Here is a 13,513-nt window from a genome sequence, read left to right as displayed (position 1 = left end):
GCGGTAGAATAAACTTCTACAGACTTTTAGATAATAAAAAGAAACACACATCACGAATGTTTAAAATATTAGCGTTTGAGCCAGTGCGACTCCTAAATCTGAATCTGAAACAGAATGATTGTATTCTGGACGAAATTGGGTTTCCTTTTAAAGGGGACCTATCATGCAAAATGCACTTTTTGATGTCTTTTATACATAAATATATGTCCCTGGTGTGTCAGGGAACTCACGCAGCATCAGAAAATAAAACCCTCTCTCTTTTCCTCCGTACCCAAATCTCTAAAAACGGGGCTACAACGGAGCTGATCCAGATTTGCGTCCGATATGACGTAATATCTGAAATGTGGACCCACGGGCCTATCAGAAACGTTGCTATCAGAAACAATGCCCGACTGTTTTGGACGTAATATGGTCGATGTTTACATTAGCATCGCTAACACTCAGAGCTAACCTGTACTGGAGAGCATGTGTGTGAAGAAGCAGGAAATAAAAAGGAACTCACCTTGTGGTATAACCGGCAAGAGAGAAAGCCTTTGAGCTCCATACTGTTTCAGAAACAATCCTTGATAATCCATGATATGGCGTTTCATCACGGCAGTGTTTAGTTTAGACAGTAGCTGCCGGGTCCCGCATGAGCTCAGCCCCCTCCTTTTTTATTTTTTTAAAGCTTTATACCCCAAATCAGCACTTTTGAAACAGGAAGTGAAAAAGAGGGATATGAGGCATGGCTAGAATGGGTGATCTGTTTGGTATTTTGAGCAAAACACTTCATAGACATGTTTTTTATATATTTTTATATATCTGAGACCTATGCTATTGCCTAAAAATAGCATGATAGGTGACCTTTAATAATAAAACTAAACAAAAAATATAAAATAAAACAAAAACTAGAACTAAAATATGTATATAAATAGAAGTAGTCAAAGTAGAAATGTGCAATCAAAGGGAAAAAAATCGAATTAAATAGTAATATTTACAATAGCAAAAGTTCAAGTAAAAATTTGCAATAAACAGGTAAAATAAGATAAGAATTGAATACAATTATTTAAATAAATATGGTTAAATTAAAATTTAAATTAATGATCACATACATTGGAAAAAACATTCATATAAACATGAGATGTTTTAGGGTTGACTGTGCTTTAAAATAATATAAAAAATCACATTAAAGGTAGGGTACTTTGACCCAGTGTATCAGTTTGTTGGGGAAATACTTTCCTAGGCCCATTACTTTGACCCAGTGTATCAGTTTGTTGGGGAAATACTTTCCCAGGATCATTACTTTGACCCGGTGTATCAGTTTGTTGGGGAAATACTTTCCTAGGCCCATTACTTTGACCCGGTGTATCAGTTTGTTGGGGAAATACTTTCCTAGGCCCATTACTTTGACCCAGTGTATCAGTTTGTTGGGGAAATACTTTCCTAGGCCCATTACTTTGACCCGGTGTATCAGTTTGTTGGGGAAATACTTTCCTAGGCCCATTACTTTGACCCGGTGTATCAGTTTGTTGGGGAAATACTTTCCTAGGCCCATTACTTTGACCCAGTGTATCAGTTTGTTGGGGAAATACTTTCCTAGGCCCATTACTTTGACCCGGTGTATCAGTTTGTTGGGGAAATACTTTCCTAGGCCCATTACTTTGACCCGGTGTATCAGTTTGTTTGGGGAAATACTTTCCTAGGCTCATTACTTTGACCCGGTGTATCAGTTTGTTGGGGAAATACTTTCCTAGGCTCATTACTTTGACCCGGTGTATCAGTTTGTTGGGGAAATACTTTCCTAGGCCCATTACTTTGACCCGGTGCATCAGTTTGTTGGGGAAATACTTTCCTAGGCCCATTACTTTGACCCGGTGTATCAGTTTGTTGGGGAAATACTTTCCTAGGCTCATTACTTTGACCCGGTGTATCAGTTTGTTGGGGAAATACTTTCCTAGGCCCATTACTTTGACCCGGTGTATCAGTTTGTTGGGGAAATACTTTCCTAGGCCCAACTTTGACCCGGTGTATCAGTTTGTACTGCCCTCGCTGAGCACAGACCTGTGACAAGGCGGGTCTCTGTGACCTGTTCCTGCCTGTTGGCGTCAGCTGATAGAGGTGTTATTATAGTGCTTTATTACATGGTTTAGTTGAATACTCGATTCTGATTGGTCAATTCAGAACACGTGACACGTTGTTAATCCAGAACAGACAGACCGCTGTCAAGGATTTATGACCGTTGTTAAGGACGCTCAAATCTGCAGAAAGAAGTCCGGTCGATTGAACTGTATACAGTTTGGCTGAAAAGCAAACTGCATGCAGTTTGCTTTTCGAACTGACAAGACAAGAGCACCACATCGGGTCAGTGCCTTTCCATGTTGTCTGTCCTTACACACACATTAGCGGTAGCGATACAACTGTGGCAATATTGTTTTCAGATGTGTCATCTGCGAAACCCCCGCAAGGAGAGAGGATCGAGGACAGAAACGTTGATCTCAATATCCCTAAAGATTTCCCATTCACCATGTCACATTGTACTATTAATGGAAACGTTCAGGTTAATGTTAATTACAGCTAAGGCTCAAATGCTAACATGCACAGAGTTAGTTGCTATCGAAGCAGTTCCTGCCGTTGCAACAGCCTAGTTCAAACATCAACAACGGACTATTTTTCGTAGCGGATGAATGTCATTTTAAATCAGTTACAACTATGTTTTTAATCATTAAAAACATTTTCTAAAACAATAAAAGCATTTCAATTAATATTGGGAGTCATATCGTTACTTTGTTGAGAATGTGGCCATGTAATAAGCGGGATAATGTGCAGAGACTTGGTCATTATGGGTAAAAGAACACCTTCATGCCGATCTAGATCCCTCCGCTTCGCGTCGGGCTCCTGATCTGCCTGTCGGTGTTCTTTTACCCATAATGACCGCGTCGCTGCACATTATCCCTTACTTATCTTGTTATGCACAATGTTGATTATTCTCTCAGAACCAGCTAAACACATGGGTCTGGGGTAGAGATCTTCAGAACATGTCTTGTGAATTCTCCGGCCGAAGCTCCAAATAAACCAGCAGTGTTTGCCATCAAAGTTCCAGTTCTCTCCGTGTCTCTCTGAGTCTCCATTGCTTCAGAAGTTTCCATCACAACATATATACGTTTACCTTTTAATGGTACTTACTTAAGTAAAGGGTCTGAGGTCTTCCTCTGGTAGAAGAAGCCCTGCAGCGCTCCATCTGCAGCTCAGTCTCTGATCCTCACAGTAATCAATCATCTGCAGATTAGTATGCTCTAACTCTCCGCGGGCGGGGGGGGGCATCGATCGCTGGATCTCCGGGGGGGGGGGGGCGGGGTCATGTGACAAGGACAGAGGAAGAGGTAGCATTCAGATCCTTTACTGAAGTAACAATACCAAAAACAAACATTATAAAATACTCCCTTACACGTAAAAGTCCTATATTCCAAATCTCACTTTAGATATCATATAATTAGCTAAATGTACTTTTAAGTATCAGACATTATATCACAAGCTATTCAATAAATGTCGTGGAGTAGACATTAGTAGTAGTACATTATTCACCTTTTATATGCAGTAGATTAGAAGTTGTTCTTTGTTTATGTTGTTTTCAACATATGTTGGAAAAGTGTGCAGGAACAATAGCACTAAAATGAATTTAATGGAGACAAATAACCTTATTAATTAAACGGCAATGCATGACAACCTCAAAACGGCCTTTTCCAAACCACTTCATCTCAATGTGTGCAGATAAAATCATGAAGGCGGTGTTTGAGAGTCTCACAAGTTCACAGGAGCCGAACAGAAGGCGAGTAGGAGATTAGGAGATGAGGGAGGGAGGGAGGGAGGGTGTGGACAGGGCTGAGAGGAAAGGTGGAGGCAGAGTGGTGCAGCAGACAGAATGGAGGTGGGCTCAGATCCAGAGTCAGAGCCACAGGCAGCGTGGATCACACTGAGTTCTGCTGAGTCATGCTCTGAGGTGTGGGTGGTTCCCCTGGTTACGTCAGATCAGGAAGGACAGATACAAGGACAGAGAGGAGACAGCATGCGTGTCTCTCTGTTCTGCTGGTGGTATACTGCATGCATGGTCACACACTCACACACTCACACACTCGCACACTCACACACTCCGCCTCCTCAGAGAAATGCTGACCTCAGGGTTTTTCGCCTGACATCAGATTGCACAGCATCAGGTCGTTAACACAGGTTCAGCAGGAACTTGTTCACCTCCTGCATCTGTTAAGTGAAATAAAGAGGGACAAATTGACACAAGAGACAAGATTATAGACAATGCTGGCTTTTAAAAAAAATCTGATTTAAAGATCTAACTGTTTTCCAAGGTCATGTACAATGTGTTGGAGCACTAGCCGATAGAAGCGCGAGTGTTACACAATGATGTCACTATGTTCCAGGAGTAAACAAAGAGTCCAATTGAGACAGTGAGACATACATAAAGATTACACAATAATCTGAAACAAATGAAATATCCAAATGTGAGATAAAAGTGTCTGCTAAATGAAACGTAATGACACAAGAGCCAAGATTTTAGACAATGCTGGCTTTTTAAAATCCGATTTAAAGATCTAACTGTTTTCCAGGGTCACGTACAATGTGTTGGAGAGCTAGCCAATAGTAACGCAAGTGTTACACAATGATGTCACTATGTTCCAGAAGTAAACAAAGGAGTCTAATGTAGACCAGTGTGTGTGTGAGAGAAACTCCTTCTGGAGGGAACACAGGAGCCTTTGCAGACCATTTCCATGCACACAAAAACATCACTGTTAATTTGTAGATTTGTAATGCTTGTGGTTGTCTCTGATATTGCAGGAGGCTCTGCAGGGCTCAGCAGCAGCATCCCCCCCCCACACCGCCCCCCCGGCCGGCCCCGGGCCTCCAGCAGCGGTGGGGAGAGTCGAGGGTTTGAGAGCGGGATGATCGGCCGGCGGCTCAGAGGAGTGACCCCCGACCTCTGGGAGCAGGCCTTCAGCGACCCCGGGGACTCCTACTACTCAGAGTGAGGGTCTGCACACGGTCCACAAATTCAAGATTCAATTCAAGGCTTTTATTGTCATGTGTACATAGCTACAGTGTAGTTAAATCTGAGGTCACAGACTCCTCCAACAGTGAAACACAATAAAACAGATAATAGTGCAAGTAAATACAATAAAATAGAATATAGTAGAAATAGTGCAGAATAGTCTGTGGGATGAAACTGTCCCTGAGTCTGGTGGTTTTAGTCCTAAATATATCAGAATAAAACATGTTGATCAGTGAGCTTTAAAGGGGTTTTTACTCAGATTGTATTACCTTTGCACAGAGACAGGCTAATCCAACTGTCTCTTTATAATTACCAGACTAAACAAAGGTAGGAGAAGTTATTGTTTCTCAAGTCACAAGATGTTCTCAAGTCTTTGCAGTGAAGCTCTGAGTCTCAGGTACATCCTATTTCAATTTAGAGTTCAAAACAGGTCACAGTGCGTCTCAGTCTTTATTTTTCGGCCTGCACGTGTATTTTTGTATGGAAACAAAATCATCCTTATTCAAATAAAAGGTTACATTCAGTGTGTTGAATGATAGTTCTTTGTGGTTCTCTCCTGCAACCCGATGTGATCTAGTGTCGTCAACATAAGCTGATTCAGGAAATAAATTGATTAGTGGCAGTCCTTTAAAAACATTTCATCTCTGGGCTTGGGGAAAGGTATTGAGTGTTTTCAAATCAAAATGCTAAGGTCCAAGTAAAGTCAAGCACGAGTCATTGGTGTTAGATTCCAAGTTTGAAATATTTTTTTTCTAAAATCATCAAATTTGTGACTAAATTCTGACTTGAATCCAAGTCATGTGACTCAAGTTGACACCTCTGGACGGATATGACACATGGGATCGATCGAGGCATAGAAGAGAATATGTATATTTCCAAAAATAATAATGTCTGTATACGGCAAAGCTGCTATTTCCCCGTCTATCTACACCAGGCTTCTCTGTTCTGACTGTATTATGTTCACATGCTGCCACATTATATCCAGAACTCTTATGTTTCTGAAGAGCAAATCTTTTCTTCTGCTTTGTCTAGTCGTCACACAAAGAGGACCAACTGGCAGAGCCCTCGAGCCCCGAGCAGGGAGAGCGTCTACCAGAACGAATGTGAGCCCCGTCCTTTATTCCTTTTCTTCGGATGAAATCATTGCAACACTGGTGACACATGTATCTGTCTGAATGAAGCCCCATATTTGTGAAGAGCGGAAGTAACAGACAGAGGCAGCTTGTTGCAGTCGAATGAGCTGGAATGAGCTTTTTTATCTGAATGGAGCGAGTGATTAAGGCCTAAAGCTCTGCTGGCTCTCTGCCAGGCGCTCTGCTGCCTCCGTCATGTGACTGCATTTCATAATTTGGTTACATGACGCGCTGTTAAAAGAACAAGGACGTAATCTAGTTTGTCTGACAGGCTGATTGTACACCCATCTGTTCTGTGCTGTCCCAGTACAGTGCAGTACCCCTGTCTCACCAGCAGAGGGCGGTAGAGTCTCCGTTATGAACACAATGACCTGCATGTAGAGTATAGTATATAACTATAACTATAATCTCAGGATTAATAGATAAAAACAGAAGGATAACAAATGTATTTTCTCTTCACACACATATTTTGTAATGATGTTAATACTGGGAATTAGGTTTTATGATATCTGCTTTATTTCAGAATAAAATAAAACTAAAATAATTATATAAATGTATTAGGTTAAATTACAAATTTGCAAGAAAAATATACAAATAAAATAGAATACAAATAATTATATAAACATTAGACACTTAATTAAACATGTGTAAGAAGTGAAAATAAAAATGTGCACATTGTACAATATATAATATTTAATTAATAGAAACTTATATTCATTGTTGATGAAAAATGCAAATAAAGTTAAATAAAATGATTTGTGGATGTATGTGTGCAACCACAAGCAATTGTTTAAATGTATGCAACCTGAAATTGCTGCTCCACTTTACAAACATTCCCCGCTAAAAAAATATGACAACAAATAAAATCCTTTTCACTAGGTTTTTTGTTAATGCAAAGTTAAGGTCGATAGTGTATAAAGAATACCCAGAATGCAGTGCTTTGGGAAGTCTAATGGATTATGCATCTGATTTTTTACGACGTAATGGACCCTGCTTTTAATGCACTATACACTTTGGTGTGTGTGTGTGTGTGTGTGTGTGTGTGTGTGTGTGTGTGTGTGTGTGTGTGTGTGTGTGTGTGTGTGTGTGTGTGTGTGTGTGTGTGTGTGTGTGTGTGTGTGTGTGTGTGTGTGTGTGTGTGTGTGTGAACCTTTCTATTTATAAGTATATTTTGTTAAAAGCCATCTGGTGATTGGTTTGCAATGATCTGAATCTCTAAACCTTCTTCGTCATGAGAAGTGCTTTTACTTTCTATACTCAAAGTATATTTGCTGTTAATACTTATTTAGCTTACATAGCATTCTAAATTAAGATTTATTTTGTGTATAAGTATTTTTAGACAACAGTATTTCTACTTTTCCTTAAGTAAAAGGTCTGTGTACTTCTTCCTCCACTGGTTCAGGTGCATACCATGATATGCAGATTAAATACATGTTAGTAATCTTAATTATTAGCAATAGTACACGACATATCTGCAGACTGAGGGCTGTATGCTGGTCGCTGATATCCTGCAGAAAGTGAAATGAGAAACTTTAATCAGCCGTGTGTTTGAACATCTCTCTACTTCCTGTCTGAGGTATTAAACCTCTCTGATCTCAGTAAGTGTGTATCTCAGTCCGCACCTAATCCTGAGAGCCGAACATCATAACACACACACATAAACATTTTAGTCTTTAAAACACGCAGGACTCTTTCTCTCTTTCTCTGATTTTGCTCTGGTGAACTGCTTGCCGCCTTAAAGTCTTTTACCACTTTTCCCTGGAAGTGATCTTCTCACCCTCTCTGTGTTTCTGGTTTTCTTTTATCTCCGGTGATCTCCAGGGTTCACGGACCAGCCCCTGGAGCTGCGAGGCTTCCCGGTTCACGCTCTGCTCACGAAAGGTTCCCGAGGGTTTGGGTTCAACATCGTGGGAGGCAGCCGGCCCAGAGAGTTCCTGCAGATCTACAGCGTGACGTCCAGCGGACCCTCGGTGCTCCAGACAGGTGAAAACACAACCAGCAGATACAGATCATGCACCAAACAGATCATACAATATGTAGATATATATCAGATGGTTGAAGAGAGCAGTTGAGCAAAGGGTAAAGGCAAGTCGATTTATATAATGCATTTCAGCATCAAGGAATTTTAAAGTGCTTTAAAAAGAAGAACTTTTAAGCCAGAGGTGGGAAGTAACTAAGTACATTTACTCAAGTACTGTACATAAGTAAAATGTTGAGCTACTTGTACTTTACTTGAGTATTTTCCATTGTATTCCGCTTTGTTTTTTCATCCACTACATGTATTGAATACATTTTGAATGCAGGACTTTTACTGTAACAGAGTATTCCTACACTCTTTACTCAAGTACAAGATCTGAGTACTTCTACTTTTACTCAAGTACAAGATCTGAGTACTTCTACTTTTACTCAAGTACAAGATCTGAGTACTTCTACTTTTACTCAAGTACAAGATCTGAGTACTTCTACTTTTACTCAAGTACAAGATCTGAGTACTTCTACTTTTACTCAAGTACAAGATCTGAGTATTTCTCCCTCCTCTAATTAAAGCATGGAGTGCAAAAGAAGAACATTCAAATGTAATTAAAACAGTCAATAGAAATAAGACCGGATAGAATACAACAATAGAAGATACAGTGCAGTGTAAACTTAAACTTAAATAGGTATTTGATTCATTAAAAGGCAGCGGGAAAGCAGGATACGTTTATTAATATAGCACATTAAGACAAAAAGACGAATCAAAAGTGCTTTTCAAAAAGCTTAACGCACTGAGACAAAGTGCAAAAGAAACGCATTAAAAATAACATCAAACGAGTATTTAAAGTGCCGTTAGAATAGAAAATGAAAGCACGCTAAAATAGTATAAGACAGATTTAAAATACGATAATGAAAGGTGCATTGACGTTTTAAATGAAACATCAATTACATGCAGAAGTGGGTTGCATGCAGTTAGTGATAAAACAGAATTATAATATTCAAAAATAATATAAAAAGAGCCCATCGTCATGAGAAGTACTTTTACTTTCTATACTCAAAGTATATTTGCTGTTATTACTTATTTTGCTTACATAGCATTCTAAATTAAGCATTTTTTTGTGTATAAGTATTTTTAGACAACAGTATTTCTACTTTTCCTTAAAGGGGACCTATCATGCAAAATGCACTTTTGTACGTCTTTTACACATGAATATGTGTCCCCGGTGTTCCAGGGAACTCACCAAGTGTCAGAAAACACAACCCTCTCTATTTTCCTCCATACCCAAATCTCTAAAAAAGGGGCTGCAACGGATCTGATAAAAACTGATCCAGATTTGAACACTGTCCTGACGTCAGGACGGTGGCGCTACGGCTATTGGGCCAACTCCACCAATCAGGAGGAGACAGCCACGGCCATTGCCGTTCGAAAGCGCTGGAGACGCTGTAGTACATATGCCAGGCCTGTAGATGGTGCTGTTCTCACTGAATCTGCCCTTACAAAAACAGAGCTAAAAAATGTCAAATTGAGCAAAATGAGGCATGGCTAAAATGCATGATCTGTTTGGTATTTTGAAAAAAAAAAAGTATAAATATGCCTTATATAGGTATGGTCCTACACTATATTATTCAAATATAGCATGATAGGTCCACTTTAAGTAAAAGGTCTATGTACTTCTTCCTCCACTGGTTCAGGTGCATACCATGATATGTAGATTAAATACATGTTAGTAATCTTAATTATTAGCAATAGTACACGACATATCTGCAGACTGAGGGCTGTATGCTGGTCGCTGATATCCTGCAGAAAGTGAAATGAGAAACATTAATCAGCCGTGTGTTTGAACATCTCTCTACTTCCTGTCTGAGGTATTAAACCTCTCTGATCTCAGTAAGTGTGTATCTCAGTCCGCACCTAATCCTGAGAGCCGAACATCATAACACACACACATACGGTACACACACTCTCACACACACACAGAGAAGCGTCCACACAGGCAGATATTACCTCTGAAGCTGCAGCACTGATCCACTTCATATCTGATAATAGGGTTACAGGGATTAGCTGCTGGGATTAGTCCTCACACACACACACACACACACACACACACACACACACACACACACACACACACACACACACACACACACACACACACACACACACACACACACACACAGACTGCACTTATCTGCACACTCAGGCATATGAAAATGGTCAAAGTGTTGAGCAGTAATCACGTTGTTAAACACAGATATTTAAAGTACTTCACCCACAAAATGATATTCTCCTATCATTCTTAAATTGGTGAAAGAACTCAATTACAACTTCCGAGTACTTCTCCCTCCTCTAAGTATGACTAACTCTCTCTCTCTTGTCTCCCCCCAGCGGACATCCTGGTGTTCATCAGCGGAGTGTGTGTGTTGGGGTTTTCCCACAAAGAGGCGGTGGAGCTGCTGCAGGCGGTGCCCTCGGGCCACAGTGTGGACGTGGAGGTTACCCGGGGTTACCCCATGCTCTACACCCCCGACGGCTGCCCCAAGCTGCCCCCCCCCCAGGCTCCTGGTCCCCCCCCCCACCACCACCCAGCCTAAGCCCCGCCTCCCGACCCCCACGCCCCCCCCACCATCACCTGCACTTAAACTACAGCTACACGGAGCCGGGGGGGGTCGATCTGGACGCCAACGGCAACACCGTGTCTTTCTCCTCCAGACCCCCCCCCCTCGTACAGGCGCTCCAGCATGAGCAACGCCGCCTCGTCGCCCCCCACCCGGCCCCCCCGCCACCTGAGGAGCCTGACCCGCCTGCAGGCCTTCGACCCGACGCTCGCCAGCCAGAGCGACAGCGAGGTGGTGTCGGCCATCGGGTCACACAGGTGAGGAGGGGCTTCATTTTGATGCACTTTTTAAACGTTTAAAGGTCCCCTATTATACTGTTTTTCATCAATATATTATAGGTCTCAGATATACACAAAACATGTCTCTGAAGTGTTTGCCTCCAAACACCAAACAGATCATTGCAACATCCCATAATCCCCTCTGTTTCAGCCCTGTTTCAAAAGTGCTGATTCTGTGTCTGTTACTTTAGATGAAAATAAGGAGCCCCTCCCCACGCCCCTCTGAGAGAGATTTGGTTACAAAGAACACAATGGTGCTCTAGGAGGAGATTCAGGGGATAAGGTGGGGAGGGGGGGGTACCTTGGTTGGTTACCCAAGCCAAAACATCGTTATGACATCATAAAGTGGCCAAAATCTGATCAGCTCATTTTCAGACAGGTTTTTATAGAAATGGATCAGGACAAAAAGAGAGAGAATCTTTGTTCCTGAAACTTTCTGAGTCTCTTTACACAGAGGGGACACATGTTGATGAAGAAGAGACATGAAGAAGAGGGGACACATGTTGATGTAGAAGAGACATGAAGAAGAGGGGACACATGTTGATGTAGAAGAGACATGAAGAAGAGGGGACACATGTTGATGTAGAAGAGACATGAAGAAGAGGGGACACATGTTGATGTAGAAGAGACATGAAGAAGAGGGGACACATGTTGATGTAGAAGAGACATGAAGAAGAGGGGACACATGTTGATGTAGAAGAGACATGAAGAAGAGGGGACACATGTTGATGTAGAAGAGACATGAAGAAGAGGGGACACATGTTGATGAAGAAGAGACATGAAGAAGAGGGGACACATGTTGATGTAGAAGAGACATGAAGAAGAGGGGACACATGTTTGATGTAGAAGAGACATGAAGAAGAGGGGACACATGTGATGAAGAAGAGACATGAAGAAGAGGGGACACATGGTGATGTAGAAGAGACATGAAGAAGAGGGGACACATGTTGATGTAGAAGAGACATGAAGAAGAGGGGACACATGTTGATGTAGAAGAGACATGAAGAAGAGGGGACACATGTTGATGTAGAAGAGACATGAAGAAGAGGGGACACATTTTGATGTAGAGGAGACATGGAGAAGAGGGGACACATGTTGATGTAGAAGAGACATGAAGAAGAGGGGACACATGTTGATGAAGAAGAGACATGAAGAAGAGGGGACACATGTTGATGTAGAAGAGACATGAAGAAGAGGGGACACATGTTGATGAAGAAGAGACATGAAGAAGAGGGGACACATGTTGATGTAGAAGAGACATGAAGAAGAGGGGACACATGTTGATGTAAGAAGAGACATGAAGAAGAGGGGACACATGTTGATGTAGAAGAGACATGAAGAAGAGGGGACACATGTTGATGTAGAAGAGACATGAAGAAGAGGGGACACATGTTGATGAAGAAGAGACATGAAGAAGAGGGGACACATGTTGATGTAGAAGAGACATGAAGAAGAGGGGACACATGTTGATGAAGAAGAGACATGAAGAAGAGGGGACACATGTTGATGTAGAAGAGACATGAAGAAGAGGGGACACATGTTGATGTAGAAGAGACATGAAGAAGAGGGGACACATGTTGATGTAGAAGAGACATGAAGAAGAGGGGACACATGTTGATGTAGAAGAGACATGAAGAAGAGGGGACACATGTTGATGTAGAAGAGACATGAAGAAGAGGGGACACATGTTGATGAAGAGAGACATGAAGAAGAGGGGACACATGTTGATGTAGAAGAGACATGAAGAAGAGGGGACACATGTTGATGTAGAAGAGACATGAAGAAGAGGGGACACATGTTGATGTAGAAGAGACATGAAGAAGAGGGGACACATGTTGATGTAGAAGAGACATGAAGAAGAGGGGACACATGTTGATGTAGAAGAGACATGAAGAAGTGGATTTTGCACAATAGGTGACCTTTAAAATTCATTTGAATAGGGTTGAATTTTTATTTCAAAGTTTTTCTATAACTTCAAATGTTTGTTTATCAGACCGTCACAGGTAACTCCTGCAGGCTGAGGGGCTTCACTTGGAGCTTTTGATGAACTTTTTAAAGTTTTTAAATAATTAGTAGTTGATTTAAAGTTGATTTGAATTGGATTGAAGTTTTATTTTATATCAAAGTTTTTCAATCGCTTCAAATGTAGTCTTTACAGACAGTCACACGCATGCAGAGGGTGAACGTGTGATGCACTTTTTTAAGGTTTTGTAAACTTGAGCAGTTAATTGAACTGATTTGATTGACATTTTATATCAAAGTTTACTACACCTGCACACACAGCTGAGGTGCATTCATTTTAAATTTGGTCGTTTTTTGAACATTTTTAAATAATAAGCCATTGATGCAGCATGTCTTTGAATATGTAGAAACACATTTTTATTTTATTGTATTCGTTTCCCTATAATTTCTTTATTAGTCTTTACAAACTGCCAGCGGATCACACAGGTGACTCCTGCACGCACTGCGGAGGGGCT

At 41.2% G+C, this 13,513-nt stretch overlaps 1 protein-coding gene across 1 annotated transcript in view; it reads left to right on the top strand.

Annotated features, from left to right (window-relative positions):
- Positions 1 to 13,513, top strand: part of LOC117477458 (membrane-associated guanylate kinase, WW and PDZ domain-containing protein 2) — an 80,803-nt gene that overhangs the window by 42,627 nt on the left and 24,663 nt on the right. Inside the window, 7 exon segments of the mRNA XM_034124131.1 lie at positions 4,825 to 5,011; positions 6,068 to 6,138; positions 7,990 to 8,151; positions 10,529 to 10,704; positions 10,706 to 10,761; positions 10,763 to 10,856; positions 10,858 to 11,015. Coding sequence (XP_033980022.1) covers positions 4,825 to 5,011; positions 6,068 to 6,138; positions 7,990 to 8,151; positions 10,529 to 10,704; positions 10,706 to 10,761; positions 10,763 to 10,856; positions 10,858 to 11,015 — 904 coding nt within the window.

The sequence above is a fragment of the Trematomus bernacchii genome, unplaced genomic scaffold (genome assembly GCF_902827165.1).
Source record: "Trematomus bernacchii unplaced genomic scaffold, fTreBer1.1, whole genome shotgun sequence".
Lineage (NCBI taxonomy): Eukaryota > Metazoa > Chordata > Actinopteri > Perciformes > Nototheniidae > Trematomus > Trematomus bernacchii.
This window is presented reverse-complemented; position numbering and strand designations above follow the sequence as displayed.